The sequence below is a fragment of the Leuciscus leuciscus genome (genome assembly GCF_965113295.1).
Source record: "Leuciscus leuciscus genome assembly, chromosome: 1".
Taxonomy (NCBI): domain Eukaryota; kingdom Metazoa; phylum Chordata; class Actinopteri; order Cypriniformes; family Leuciscidae; genus Leuciscus; species Leuciscus leuciscus.
In genome coordinates, this window is record NC_138725.1 from 15,047,735 (window position 1) to 15,061,593 (window position 13,859).

A 13,859-nucleotide genomic window follows, 5' to 3' on the forward strand; every position below is an offset into this window, starting at 1 on the left:
GCTGAATGAATGATGATCTGCTTTTATGTCATTTTTCCTTTTTTACATTTGTTAGCTATGGCATGAAATATCTGATATTCCGATTGTCAAATATATGCAACGCAATATATATATATATATATATATATATAATATATATATATAACGCAAAGTATTGCAAGAAAAAGGCTAAATGAATGCGATCTTAAGACAATTTTTTTAAATACTCGACGGGACGGATTAAACAGCCTAACGGACGTAGTTTGCCCACCCCTGCTCTATACATTCATACAGAAAACATTACAAGAACAAAACATAATGCTCTCAAAACATTCATAGAACAACAACATTTCTATCTGGGATGAGCTCATATTGTCAAGTAAAGTCAAGTCACCTTCATTTATATAGCGCTTTTAACAATATTGATATGGAGATCATAGTATGAGCACACAGTGAATGCGCTGTGAGTAAAAGAACTACAAATAACCTTTATCTTTTGTTTGTTTGTTTTGTGTTGTTGTACTGGTGGTGTAAAGGAATACAAATATTCTCCTAGTGCATGTTTAATTATATTTTATTAAATGATTTGTTAATGCATTGTTTTGTCATGACTTTACTTGAGAGGGCCCTAATCATGATCAAATTCACTGTTAACTACTTCCCAAACTCAGCTCATGATTGATCATAAACTTACTATCAAACACACAACGAGTGTTCAGCTCAGTGAAGTGATGTTGTGTGGTCAGAGAACAGAAGTACAGTATCATCACGACTGTGTCTGGATGGAGAGTGAACTACTGATCCCAGCAAACCTTCCCTGAGTTTTGCTCCTTCCTTTGGGAACTGTTCCACAAATATTCTTTGTAGGTTTTGAATTGTTATTTTGTATTTAGCTGTGCATAAGTCACAGTAGGGTGAGTTTGAAGGAAAGAGAGAAACACAGAACAGATAAAGAGCTTTTAAGGGCAGTTATTAGTGTATTTTCTACGGTTGAAGAGGAGGATCAACTAATCCTGTGCCGTCCAGTAATGTTTATGACAAAGCTGACATCAAGAGTTCAAGATATGATGATATTACATTATTTACATTTGTTTCAAAGTCAGAGTATTTCTTATTCCTTCTTAAAGAGGCGTTTGCTTTGGTTTATCCATAAATGTTAATTAATGCATTAACTATCAAACACCGGAAAAAGACTGTATGATTTGAATCTTCTGCTTTATTTTATTTATTAATATCATAATGATCACTGAGATATACTGTGTTTCAGGTATCAGTGGAGTGGATGATCATGTGTTCATCAGTTCTGGTGGAAATGCTCGTCTGTCCTGTAATAATGCTCTTTCTGACTGCAAATCTAAATATACATGGATCTACTATAACAGATTCAGACATTCAGCAATAGTTGAACTGATCACTGGAGAGATAAAGAGGAACGACACAGAGAGACATGAGAGACTGAGTCTGGAGTCTGACTGCTCTCTGAACATCAAGAACGTCACAGAAGAAGATTATGGATCTTACAGCTGCAGACAATATGTGAATGACAGACAAGAAGGATCTGATGCACGTGTTTATCTGAATGTTCTTCATGGTAAGTTTATAATTATCTGGTTAATTTAAAAAGGGCAGATTCTCCTTTTAAACTCAGATGATGATTGAAGAGACTGTGATTTGTGTCTTGTGTTCAGTTTCAGTGTCTCCATCATCATCGCCATCTTCATCATCATCATCATCATCTTCATCCTCACAGACTGAGATCAGTCCAGGCCGCTCTGTGACTCTCTCCTGTCAGTTGTATTCAGATGCTGGATTCTCCTGTGATCATTGGGTCAGTTATGAGGGAATTGAGCTGTTGTGGGTGAATCAGACTGGTGTTGATCTGAAGACAGACTCCAGATATCAGATATCATCATCATCAGCTCCAGGACACTGTAACATCACTCTGACTACAACACTCCTGAATGAAGATAACAACAGAGAGTGGAGATGTCGGCTTACTCAGAGAAATCAACTCAAGACCTCAGTCAGATACACTGTCAAGTATTCAGGTGAGAAAACACTCTTTTCTGACAGATTTCTGAAAACTTTCACACACTGGCTCTACTCTTTCTGATGGCTTCATACGTTTGGCAATTGTAAAATATTAGTGGCCAAAGTCATAAACTGCATAGAAATCCTTATAATTCCCAATATTGACCTCCTATGGGTCATACTAGGCTAACATAGACTCTTCTGATTTATGCAATATTTCATGTATGACCCATGAGGGACGTCAATATTGGGAATTATAAGGATTTTTATGCAGTTTTAGGAATTCTAAGGCTTAATAATGTCATTGATTCAGGAAAGCTGAAGGTTTATGGGAAGCACCTCACTGTGTTTCACTCTCATATAAACCAGGAATAAATGATACAGTAACATCTCTCTTCTCAACTACTGCCACTGTAAGCTGTGATGATTGAACACAAACTGCATGTTATGATCAATATGAAAATATGATGTTAATGTCCTGATGCGTCTGAACATTCATCTTCTGCAGCTTCAACAACACTGACTCCAGTCAGAAGCTCAAACTCTGAGAAGACATCAAGCCGAACTACAGCAGCAGCTTCTACACAAGGTTCATGATCACATGATCACTGTCACACATCATCAGTCTCTCGCTTCAGTGGTTTGCACTGGCTCTCACAGACTGCTTTATCATCACACATATTATCATCAAAAAAAGCTCTTTAGTCAGATTTGTCAGTGAGTTTTGATACATATGATCAGTCTTGTACAGTCTGTAGTCTGATGCAAAATAATCATAATATACAGCAAGTGTAACTCACGCCACTGCTATGATAAATTAATAAATCATAGTTAGGACTTATTAAACACAACTCATCCCATGTTAGTGTGTCATCCCAGCACCAGAACTGAGCTTCTCTGGACTACAGCAGTTTGTAAAAGAAATGCCTTGACATCAGGGGCGGATCTAGAAAAATATTTATGGGGTGGCGAGAGGGGGGCAGGAATTTTTGAGGGGTGGCAACATATGGCAGACGTATATATACTGAATTTAATCACAGTTAAATTGGCCATAACTTTTAATTTGTTGCTGCCAATAGGGATGGGTATCGTTAAGGTTTTAACGGTATTACTACTCTTACCGATACTCCTTATCGATCCGGTACTTTAACGGTATTCTTATCGGTTCTTTTTGTTATATTAAAAAAAAGGGGAAAAAAATTATTTAGAACACAATTAATATTGCTTTATATTTTGAAATGTAAAATAAATATCTATAGCAAAAGAAAAATGTTTTAACAAAACAAATAAAACATGTATGTTATGCAGAAGGGTGCAGGCTTTTGTGTTTTATATTCAGAAGACATAGGACACCAAAAACAAAGTACAAACACATGGTCAAACAAAAAAAGTATACAATAAAACAAATATACAAATTATATACCCAGTGCTTTAATTTCAGTAATGTCTACTGACATTACTGTTCAGGAGTAATATGGGCTAAAAAGACATCTAATAAAGTCAGATTTAAAATAACACTGCATAGTTTATCATAGATAGATTAAAGTTATAAAAGCCAAAATTATTCATTCAAGAGCTGCGACTGATTTTCTCTTTGCCTTTTGTTGTTTGATTCACATTAATGGAGCAATCGTCAGCAGGATTATTAGACTGCTGCCTCTTTAAGACCAAATGCAGATCTAATCATTATTACGCCTCATATTTTCTCCCAACTATTAACGCCCATTTAAGACATAAACTGTATTTAAGTGAATAAACTGTTTAAGTGAATCTCCAAGAAGGCCATTTTGACACATTTGATCGTTTAGATGCGCACACGAAGCCCAAAATATAAGTTTCTTGTCTCGTTGCGGTGTGTTTCGGAGCGCGCGCCGCATTTGGAACAGCGTCTATTGCGTCAATTTTGGTACTTTTAATAGCCTTTTATTATCAAACGCGTCCCGCAGTTTAGCAACAGTATAGACTACATTTTACAACAATCACCGATCATGCAGATTCTGACGTTATGTTTGGGTTTAGGGAGAAATGACAGCACACCGCTGTGAAGGGAAGGAAGTTGTGCTAGACAGAATGCAGCTTTAGTTTTTAATGGTATACCTCAAATATATTCTTTTTTATAATCATTGGAAGCCAAAATCTAAATCTAAAATAAAATTAGTTTAATATCAAAGAAAGTGTAACCGTTTGAATGTTTAGTTCTGTCCTCAATAACAAATATCAAATCAGAAAGATTTATCACATGCACACACCAGTTATGCTTAGACTACTTAATCCTATTGTATTTGTTATTTCCCCAGTTGTAACCTGGTTTCATTGCTGTGATATCTGAGAGGAATTGGATTTAATAGGACTGCTTAGCTAATCAAATGATCGATCTCCTAACTGGCACTGTATTGTGTGTTGTAACGTAACGTCGGCGTAACGGCGACCATCAGTAGCCTAAACGTTATGGATACAAACAATATTTTTTATTTTTTATTAAGCTGTTCTTGTCTTTACTAAAATCAAAATTAGGCTAATCAAAGGGAAGAGTGCTCTTACAAATCACGAGGGAGCGTTTTGACCGCTGATTTTGGCTAACGTAATAGACTCACTGTTTTTGCTGATGCTGAATCGTCTTTAGCATACAATACATTCATTACAAATGTAACTTTAAGTTAAACGTGTGTTTAAACTACACTTGGGGAAACTCACTTCACCTTCAGAGGCTCTGGGGCAGCTCAGTCTCTCCAGTCGGGTTGCAGGGCCACCGCACCACAGCAGACTCGCTGTGTGTGAGCCAGACTGAGCGAACGCCGCTCTGCACGTTAGAATCAGGGACGTAGCTAAGTATTTTCTACTCAAGTCATGATGCGTTTAGGGGCGCCCAGGAAACAAAGGTTTTTACCGTAAATGTCGTCTTCTTTTCAGCCGGCCTGGCTGACATCAATGGGGTGGCAGCTGGGGTGGCAAGACCTTTACTAGGGGTGGCAGCTGCCACCCCGTGCCACCCCAGTAGATCCGCCCCTGCTTGACATTGTGCTCATGCATTAAACTATGACATATTTTATTTCCATTTTAATAGTTGTAACATCAACTACAGCAAACCCTCCGAATCCAGGTGTGTATGAACATCATCCTCATTTGACCGACTCGTTGTTCGAACAGCTGATCACAGATTTTGACTCAAGCCATGTTTAATTTGTAATCTACATCACTTTCTAATTCCATTCTCTTGTACATCAGCAACAACCCATAAACATTAAAACTAATACCGTAATGTAAAAAGTAACTGTCATTAAATGTCAGACACATCATTCTCATCCAGACAATCCTAAACAATCATGTCACATTCATTTAGTGAACATATGAGGTACAGTCTGTTAGTGTACAGATGGCTTTTAATACATATCAATTTCTATAAAATCATCATCTCAAGCATCAATTTACATGGTAAATAAGGATAATTTTGCTATTAAATGTGCCATAAACACAGTAATATAGTCCTGCTAATGGTGTCTCTCTATACTCTCTCTCTCAGTGACTGTGATTGTGACTGTGGTTGCCGCTTCATTCGCTCTTCTCCTTCTGGCTCTTATTCTCTGGGTGATTCGTAAAAAAAGAGCAGGTGAGTTTTTCATATTTTCATAAACAGACTAAAACATCTGATAAAAACATCTGTAATTTAAACAAATTTCTTTCTCTAAAAGTGAAGAGAAATCAATGAGTTAAAGGGATAGTTCACTTTGAAATTAAATTTTGGTATGTTTTAGCTTACCTCAAGGGCATCCAAGATGTAGGTGTCTTTTTTTCCGCAGTAGTTTCAATTTTGATATTTTTAGGTCAAACCGTTCTTGTCTGTCAGTCATATAATGCAGGTCTATGGTCACTATCTCAAAGAGTATGCACAGAGAAGTCCAAATTAAACAATTCCCCATGACTTAAAAAATATAAAAAATGAAACTACTGCGGAAACAAAGACACCTACATCTTGGATGCCCTTGAGGTAAGCTAAAACATACCAAAATTGAGTTTCAAAGTGAACTATCCCTTTAACAAAAATAATGTTTCTATTCTACAGCACTAGATTCTTCTAGACTCTTTTAAAAACTGATTGTCATCTGCATTAGAGACTGTGTGTGTGTTTGATCATAAACTTTCCCGTGACATTATGTTTCAGGCAACAGAAGAGGGACTGGTGACTCTGTGGTAAGTATTGCAGGTTGATCCATGAGTTATTAATGTTCATAAGGACTGACCCTGAAATATGACACTCTTATTACTCAGATTAGAAAATGTCAGGGTTCTCAGCAGACAGTTCTGTCAGTCTTGTCTTAGTCTAATCTGTCTTTGTTTGTGTTGTGTTTGAGCACATGACTTTGTGTTGGCCATGTGTTCCTCTTGTCCCGCCTCCTAGTGTCCAGGGACCACGCCCTCTTGTTTAGTCGTTGGCTGCGTTTACACTTGGCGTTAACATGTGACCTGTATCCGGATGTTGTCCACATACACATTGAAAAGAGAAGTGTAAACGCGCCTCTGATCGGATAACAGAGTAATAATCATTGTGTCCAGGTTCGGAGGTAGTCGAGGACGCATTGCGATCGGATCTCAGTGTAATGTAAGCACAATCCAGCCATCGTGTCTGCATTCACAAGTGGATGTCACTCTAAACCCCCCGCTGTCATTATTCCCCCTCCTCTCTCTGGAACTGAGATCTGTGTGGTTTCGCGATACAGTCGAGTGCGAAGTACATCACAAATATACTGAAATGTTTGCCTTTGCACCCGAAAGTTGCAGAACCATTCATTTTCCATGAAGAATGCGCATTTTTCCCACCACAGCTGGCAACGTTCTCGGACCCATACGTTTCTCAGTACCGTTTCCATTACGGCATCTATCCACATTATTAGTACTTGAAGCTTCTTCATCCTTCTCATCTTGCAAGATTTGTTGAATGTCCCCCGACTGAAAACAGTTTTTAAAAGAAAACCCAGCACTTCAGGCCGACTTTGAACCGGAGCCATACTTTTTTTTCTTTTCTTTTTTTATTCCGCGGGAATGCGAGATCCGATCTGTTATCCAGATACAGAAGCCACTTGATGTGGACAGGTGTAAACGCACCGTGTCCTGATTGGCTTATGATCCGATCTGCTTGATCAGATCACGGTGATCGCATGTTAATGCCAGGTGTAAAAGCAGATGAGTCCTCGTTAGTCTGAGTGTGTGCTCAACTGTTGTTTGTCTGAGTATGCAATATTCCTGAATGCAATGCTAGTTTCACTTCTGTCTCCTGAGATTCCTTCGTCTGATCGAGTTTTGAAGGCAGCACAGATCTATCCTTCACTGCCTTTGATATCCCACAATCCTGTGCTTTCCATTCTGTGACAGTTGAGCTAGAAAAATAAAAGATGACGTTGGAAAGTTGCGGCTGTTAACGTTTTCCAATTGTGATGCCATTTCTAGTGAGAAATGACTATTTAAGTCATTAAATATTCACTTAGTTTACATGACACCATTTTCAACCAAAAAACGTAAAACTTTTTATGCGTTTTGGCCGTTCATTTACACGACAATGGCGTTTTAGGTGCCTGTAAACGCAAAGTTTTGAAAATGGTTTCCGTGTAAACAACAAAAACTCTCTGAATCTCTGAAGATGATGAGGTCATGCACATGCATATTACAGTTTCAGTGTTTCTATAGTGTTTCATCGCCATCTAGTGGCCTGGCAGCAGAATACAGTGTTTTTAAGTTGTTCTTCAAGGATCCGTGTGAATGGGGATCGTTTTGACAACGGTGTCGTATGTACGCGGAAAACTTAAAGGAAACATTTTTAAGCATATCGTTTTCATGTAAACGTACCCTGAGTGTGTTGTGCCTGTTACTAATTGCCCATTGTTCTAGTTGTGGATTTCATCATGTGTTGTTCCTGTTGTGTGGGTCAAGTCAATCATCCTGTCATGTTACAATAGGATCTGTCATCATAACGTCATGTCTATATTATAGATTTTCACAAAACATTTATGTGAAATTGCCAGGACACACGTTTTACACATATATTACCTGAACATTTGCAGAACCTGAGGAAAATATTATTGATGGATGGCATTTAATAGCTTGATTTTTCCATATTTCCATTGATGTTTAGGAGCAGACAGATGATGTGACTTATACTGAAGTCGCTGCGTACAGTAAAAAACGAGGCAAAAAGAACAAGGTGAGCGAACACTTCCTTGATGTTGTCCAGCTTCTCTCAACATGATTTTTTTTTCATGATCTTATATGCAGTTCTTCTTGATTTGTGTGATTATATGCAGCTCTTCATGAATTGAGCTCAAACAACATGCTGTAATAATTGTGGGTTAAAACAACTGTGATGTTCATTCAGGTTCGCTGTGATGATAAAGTGACTTATGCTTCCATCAGAGAAGCAAAAGCTGGAGCTCAGGAGAACTGCAGTCAACTTTATGCCTCTGTGAACAAGAACAAATCAGTCAAATAATTATACAAAACCCACATGAGCAGAGGAATATCAATCTAATATAACTCAATCCTAGTGGGTTCATTCATTGTTAATACTTTCAATGTCTTTTACATGTTAACAAACAAATTGTAGTGAATTCTTTTGTCCTCTTTGTGTTCTGGCTTTGAGTTCTAGCGCTTCCAGAACTATTGTAATAACCTTTGCTCTAGTTTTAATTTAGCAATGTGGATCTAGTGTGACTACATATTTTCAGGAGTATTTTCAGAGCGATGAACTCACTGTTGAGGTTTGGGAACATGTTTCTGCTGAGTGTGAGAACTCTGTTAGTTTAACCACACGTTTTTAGAGAAACATTTAAAGAAAAAAGAGGAACTGACATCTTAACCCACACAGAACTGATCATCTCTGAACCCAGTTTGGACTGAACCTGGTAAAACAAAAATAACTTATTTAATGGAGAAAAACAAGTATTTGTCTGGTACCTTTTATTGGATGCTGAATAAGACAAAACATTTTAAAATGTACTTATTATTCAGTCCCATAAGTACATAAAAACAGTTATTTGTACATTATGGCATTAATAACCTTATTAATATTGCAAGAGTTGTCATTGCAAGAGTAAGACATGTTGTCATTCCTTAAAATCATGTTAAGGAATACATAAAGGATCTGCAATATCTGGAAGTTAATCTTCTCTTGTTTTGTCTTATTCAGCATCCAATAAAAGGTACCAGACAAATACTTGTATTTATCCATTAAAGAAGTTATTTTTGTTTTACCAGGTTCAGTCCAAACTGGGTTCAGAGATGATCAGTTCTGTGTGGGTTAAGATGTCAGTTCCTCTTCTTTCTTTATTCTTTAACCACACGTGTTTCTCTAATAAATTAATAAACTCTTCCAAACCTCAACAGTGAGTTCACGGCTTCGAAAATACTACTGAAAATATGTAGTCACACTAGTTCCACATTGCTAAATTAAAACTAGACCAAAGGTTATTGAAATAGTTCTGGAAGCGCTAGAACTCAAAGCCAGAACACAAAGAGGACAAAAGACAACAATTAGGCAGAAACGCATGTGTATTAGTTTGACCATACTGGTTTTAGATCTTATTTTCCAGGTCTAGAAAATCCCATTTTTAAATTTAGGCTATCTTGTATATCCAGGTTTCCAAGATGGTTTCCAATTTTTTTTTTTTTTTATCGTTGAATTTTGTTGTTTTAGCTTATTTTAATGTTAGTTTTTGTTCTTCATAACATTTTGTACCGTTTTGATGCTGGCAATATATGTTTTACATGTCAACGTCTGTGCTTTTGTAATTTGGAAGCCCTAAAGAACCACTGAAAAAGACAATTGAAATGTAAAATATCTACTGAAATGTACAGTATGTGTAATAAAGCTTCTGCCTACTCGTTTTGGGATAGAAATAAGTTCCTTGACAATCATTAATGATAGCTTCAGGATATAGGGTCAGGCACGTGCACACATAGACATCAAAGGGGGCTTGAGCACCTGCCCTTTTTATTCCAGGAGAGAAAGTGCCCTTTTTTCTGGGGTGCTTTTTTTTAATATATATTTTTTAAATAATATATATTCCTGTTTGCGCACAGCTTCCCTGTCAAACAAATATATTTATTGAAGAATAGCATATCTAAATATCAGGTCAGGAGTTCTGAAGCGCTCTCTCTCTCTCTCTCTCTCTCTCTCTCTCTCTCTCTCTCTCTCTCTCTCTCTCTCTCTCTCTCTCTCTCTCTCTCTCTCTCTCCCCCCTAAACAACAACTTTAGATTGTTGAAATCTTTAAAGAAAAACTGTACTTAGTCGTCTTAAATCTCATTTATATGAAAAGATTCAATCAGCATTTTTGTCCATGCGGGGTTTACATTTTTATGGTGGGGGCTTTCCAAAGCCATAATGACTTTTGTACTGTAACTGCATATTCTATCATGTACACCTAAACACGACCATTGGCATTTTTACATTTTCAAAAAATAAATAAATAAATGAATAATTTAATATAATTTGTAAGCTGTTTTGCGCACGCAAACACACACACACACACACACACACACACACACACACACACACACACACACACACACACACACACACACACAGTTGGTTCTAAAAAATTAACTAATCTCTATTTTTTTATTATTATAAATAAAATATATAACCAATGAATAATAACATATGTCACTAAAATGTATTTAAAAAATGCAAACATGGTTTTAGCTAAATGAATATAAATAAAAAGTATATATATATATATATATATATATATATATAAACACATTACATTTTCAGAGCACTGAAGAAGTAGTTGTTTATGCAATGATAATAAAACAATCCAAAAGCAAATAGTTTAAGTTGTCATAAACAAAACAATCCCAGACCCTCCCAGTGATAAACCACAGTGTGAAATGAATGTTCCAGACCCTCACAGAGACGGAGGAGTTACAGACCAGATGAGCCTCGGGGGACAATGTCACAGTAAAGCTAGTCTGCGCTCCAGAGCACACTACATCCAGAGTTTATACTAAATTCGATTAAAAGCATAACCTTAAAAGTTTAAATTAGATATGTTAAAATTAAAAGACTGTTTAAATCAAATCTTTAAAGTTTTATAAAAATTGTATCTTCTATTTATCTTCTGTATGATATAAATGATTTTGCTTAAATTTAACCTAAGGTATTATTTTTACTAAACAGCGAAAAAAAGAACACCCTAGTAACCACCTAAAATACCCTAGCAACCACCTAGCAACACCCTAGCAACCACCCAAAACATCCTAGTAACCACCCATAACACCCTAGCAACCGCCTAGCAACCACCTAGAACACCCTAGCAACCACCCAAAAGACCGTAGCAACCACCCAAAATATCCTAGCAACCGCCTAGCAACCACCCAGAATACCCTAGCAACCACCCAAAACAGCCTATAAACTTCCTAGAACACCCTAGCAACTGCCTAGCAACCACCCAGAATACCTTAGCAACCACCTAGCAACACCATAGCAACCACCCAGAACACCCTAGCAACTCCCTAGCAACCACCCAGAATACCCTAGCAACTGCCTAGCAACCACCCTAGCAACCACCCAAAATACCTTAGCAACCGCATAGCAACACCAAGGCAACCACCCAGAACACCCTAGCAACCGCCTAGCAACCACCCAGAATACCCTAGCAACCACCTAGCAACACCATAGCAACCACCCATTACATCCTAGCAACCGCCTAGCATAAAACTTTCTGCTCCAAACTTTCTCAAGCCAACTTAAAGTTTGTCTAGATGAACTTTCGCATCTAGTTCAAAGCATGATCTTATTTTTTCTACGGTAGCTATGATCTATGGCACTTATCAGATGTATACGATCATTTTTACTTTTCTTGTATCTCCCGAACTATCCTTAATCAGTGTGGAAACACACAGGGTGAAACCCTTTATTGAGAATATACTATCGGTTATCTACTTGAAAATATATGTAGAAGTTTAAAATGTTAGCATTTGTTGATGCGACAGGCTGTCTGTCTGTTAGCCGCATGAATAGACTTTGGGGAGAGCTGATGATACTATAGCAGGAAGCATGACCTCTGACCTCCTCGATTTTGGAGGCTTTTTTTGTTAAAGATGCTAAAAGTTAGTCCTTAAAAGTAAAAGTAGTTAGGTACGCTGTGTAGGGATTTCTCCCATCTAGCGGTGAAATTCTATTTTGCATTTAAACGAATAGTGCTCTTTAGCGCCTCGCTTTGTCAATTGCATGTTGCAACTACGGTAGCCGTTATGTGCCAAGAAGCTATGACAACATTTCTTCCAATAGCACTTCATCGAATTTGAATGTGCTGCAAGGACTCACTCAGGCGATTTCAGGAACAAACAGTATCTTTCATCATCGAATAGGGGACTATTAGAAAATCAAAAAATCTAAAAACTTCTGAAATGGCCACACAAAACCTGATGGAGAGTGACTGCCCGTTGAGTTCTGGTGATGCGGGGCACAAGCAGCCGGAGGTGTGTGAGTGCGCCACGGGCAATGAGTGTCGTTTAAGAGCTACGATAGATTGTATGTTTAAAGATCATTTAGAGGCCAGATGGTTGGCTTGATGCACAGGATCATCGATGCTGCGTGTGATATGAAAGTTTGTCTAGATGACATTTGTCTAGATGACTATTGTGCTCGATATACCAAACGTGTAACAAATATCAAAAATGAAATGGATGTCGTAAGAGGCCTGACAAATTCATGGACTGATGTTACTCCCATGTTTTTTAACACCAAAGAGCCGATCGGTGTAATCCTCAGAAAAGTTCTGGATGTGTTGTGTGAATGTAGTGACGATCTAGGAGTCACCGAAATACTCTGTATGTGTATATTTGTCATTGCTGTCAAAAAATGCAAAAACTGACATTGGTGAAATAGTTGAAAGTCTGGTCAGCTTTACCCTAGACCAAAACATGAAAGCCTGCAGAGATTTTCTATTCTGGTTAGACCATCTGTAAATTGTTTTACTTTATTTATGTAATGCCGGTCTATCCATTTTCTTCACTACCTCAATGTATGAATGTAATCTCAAAAGTATAAAAATATTGTATTACAAAACTTATTCTTTAGGAGGTAAAAAAAAAAAAAAAAAAAAAAAAAAAGTGTGAATTGTTCGCAATAAATTCTGTAACAAACATTTAGAAAGTAGCTAGGATGTATTTCATTTTGCGCATGCTTTAAGTTAATTTTACTAAATATTAAGATGTTAAAGATGATTTCAATGAGCTGATCGACACCGCTGTCGCCAGGAAAAATCGGCTGTCCAAGAAGCAGCTCGGCCAGTACGCAACCAGCCCACCAAATGTCTGTATAGAAAAACAAAAGGTAAACACTGAATATTACAGCAAATACTCTTGATACATCACAGATATTAGATCCCATTTCTTTAGCATGTCTCAGTGTGTTTTTGAGCTCTTTATACATTACACTAAAACTATGTTGGAGGTGTGATTTACAGTAACTGATACAATATTGCTTGTTGATGCATGCAATTTTAACCATGCAAATATCTAAATTAATCTCTGAATCATCACTGAATATATCTGAATAAATGGTCAAATTTCTGAAAGAAATTAATACTTTTATTCAGCAATATGCATTAAATTGATCAAAAAGGACAGTAAAGACATTTATAATGTAACAAACATTTACATTTCTAAAAACTGCTGTTATTTTGAACTTTCTATTCATCAAATAATCCTGAAAAAAAATATTTTTTTCAAAGTTTCCATAAAAATATTTGGCAGCACAACTGTTTTCAACAACAATAAGAAACATTTCATGAGCATCAAATCATCATATTTTACTGATTTCTGAAGGATCATGTGACTCTGAAGACTGGAGTA

The 13,859-nt window shown here is 37.0% G+C and overlaps 2 protein-coding genes and 1 long non-coding RNA gene across 3 annotated transcripts in view; 2 read left to right on the forward strand and 1 right to left on the reverse strand.

Annotated features, from left to right (window-relative positions):
- LOC309508495 (uncharacterized protein) overlaps positions 1 to 2,385 on the forward strand; it is a gene marked incomplete at its 3' end in the record, with an annotated part of 36,429 nt that extends 34,044 nt beyond the window's left edge. The window contains exons 3-5 of the mRNA XM_082183146.1: positions 1,247 to 1,570; positions 1,668 to 2,027; positions 2,324 to 2,385. Coding sequence (XP_082039272.1) covers positions 1,247 to 1,570; positions 1,668 to 2,027; positions 2,324 to 2,385 — 746 coding nt within the window. The remainder of the gene's footprint in view (positions 1 to 1,246; positions 1,571 to 1,667; positions 2,028 to 2,323) is intronic.
- Positions 1 to 13,859, reverse strand: part of LOC309501356 (uncharacterized protein) — a 193,756-nt gene that overhangs the window by 150,325 nt on the left and 29,572 nt on the right. The gene's annotated exons all lie outside the window — the stretch shown is intronic.
- On the forward strand, positions 2,553 to 9,858 carry LOC309503733. The gene is made up of 6 exons (XR_014207839.1): positions 2,553 to 2,599; positions 5,075 to 5,110; positions 5,531 to 5,617; positions 6,170 to 6,202; positions 8,138 to 8,203; positions 8,375 to 9,858. It is a non-coding gene; the product is annotated as an uncharacterized lncRNA (long non-coding RNA).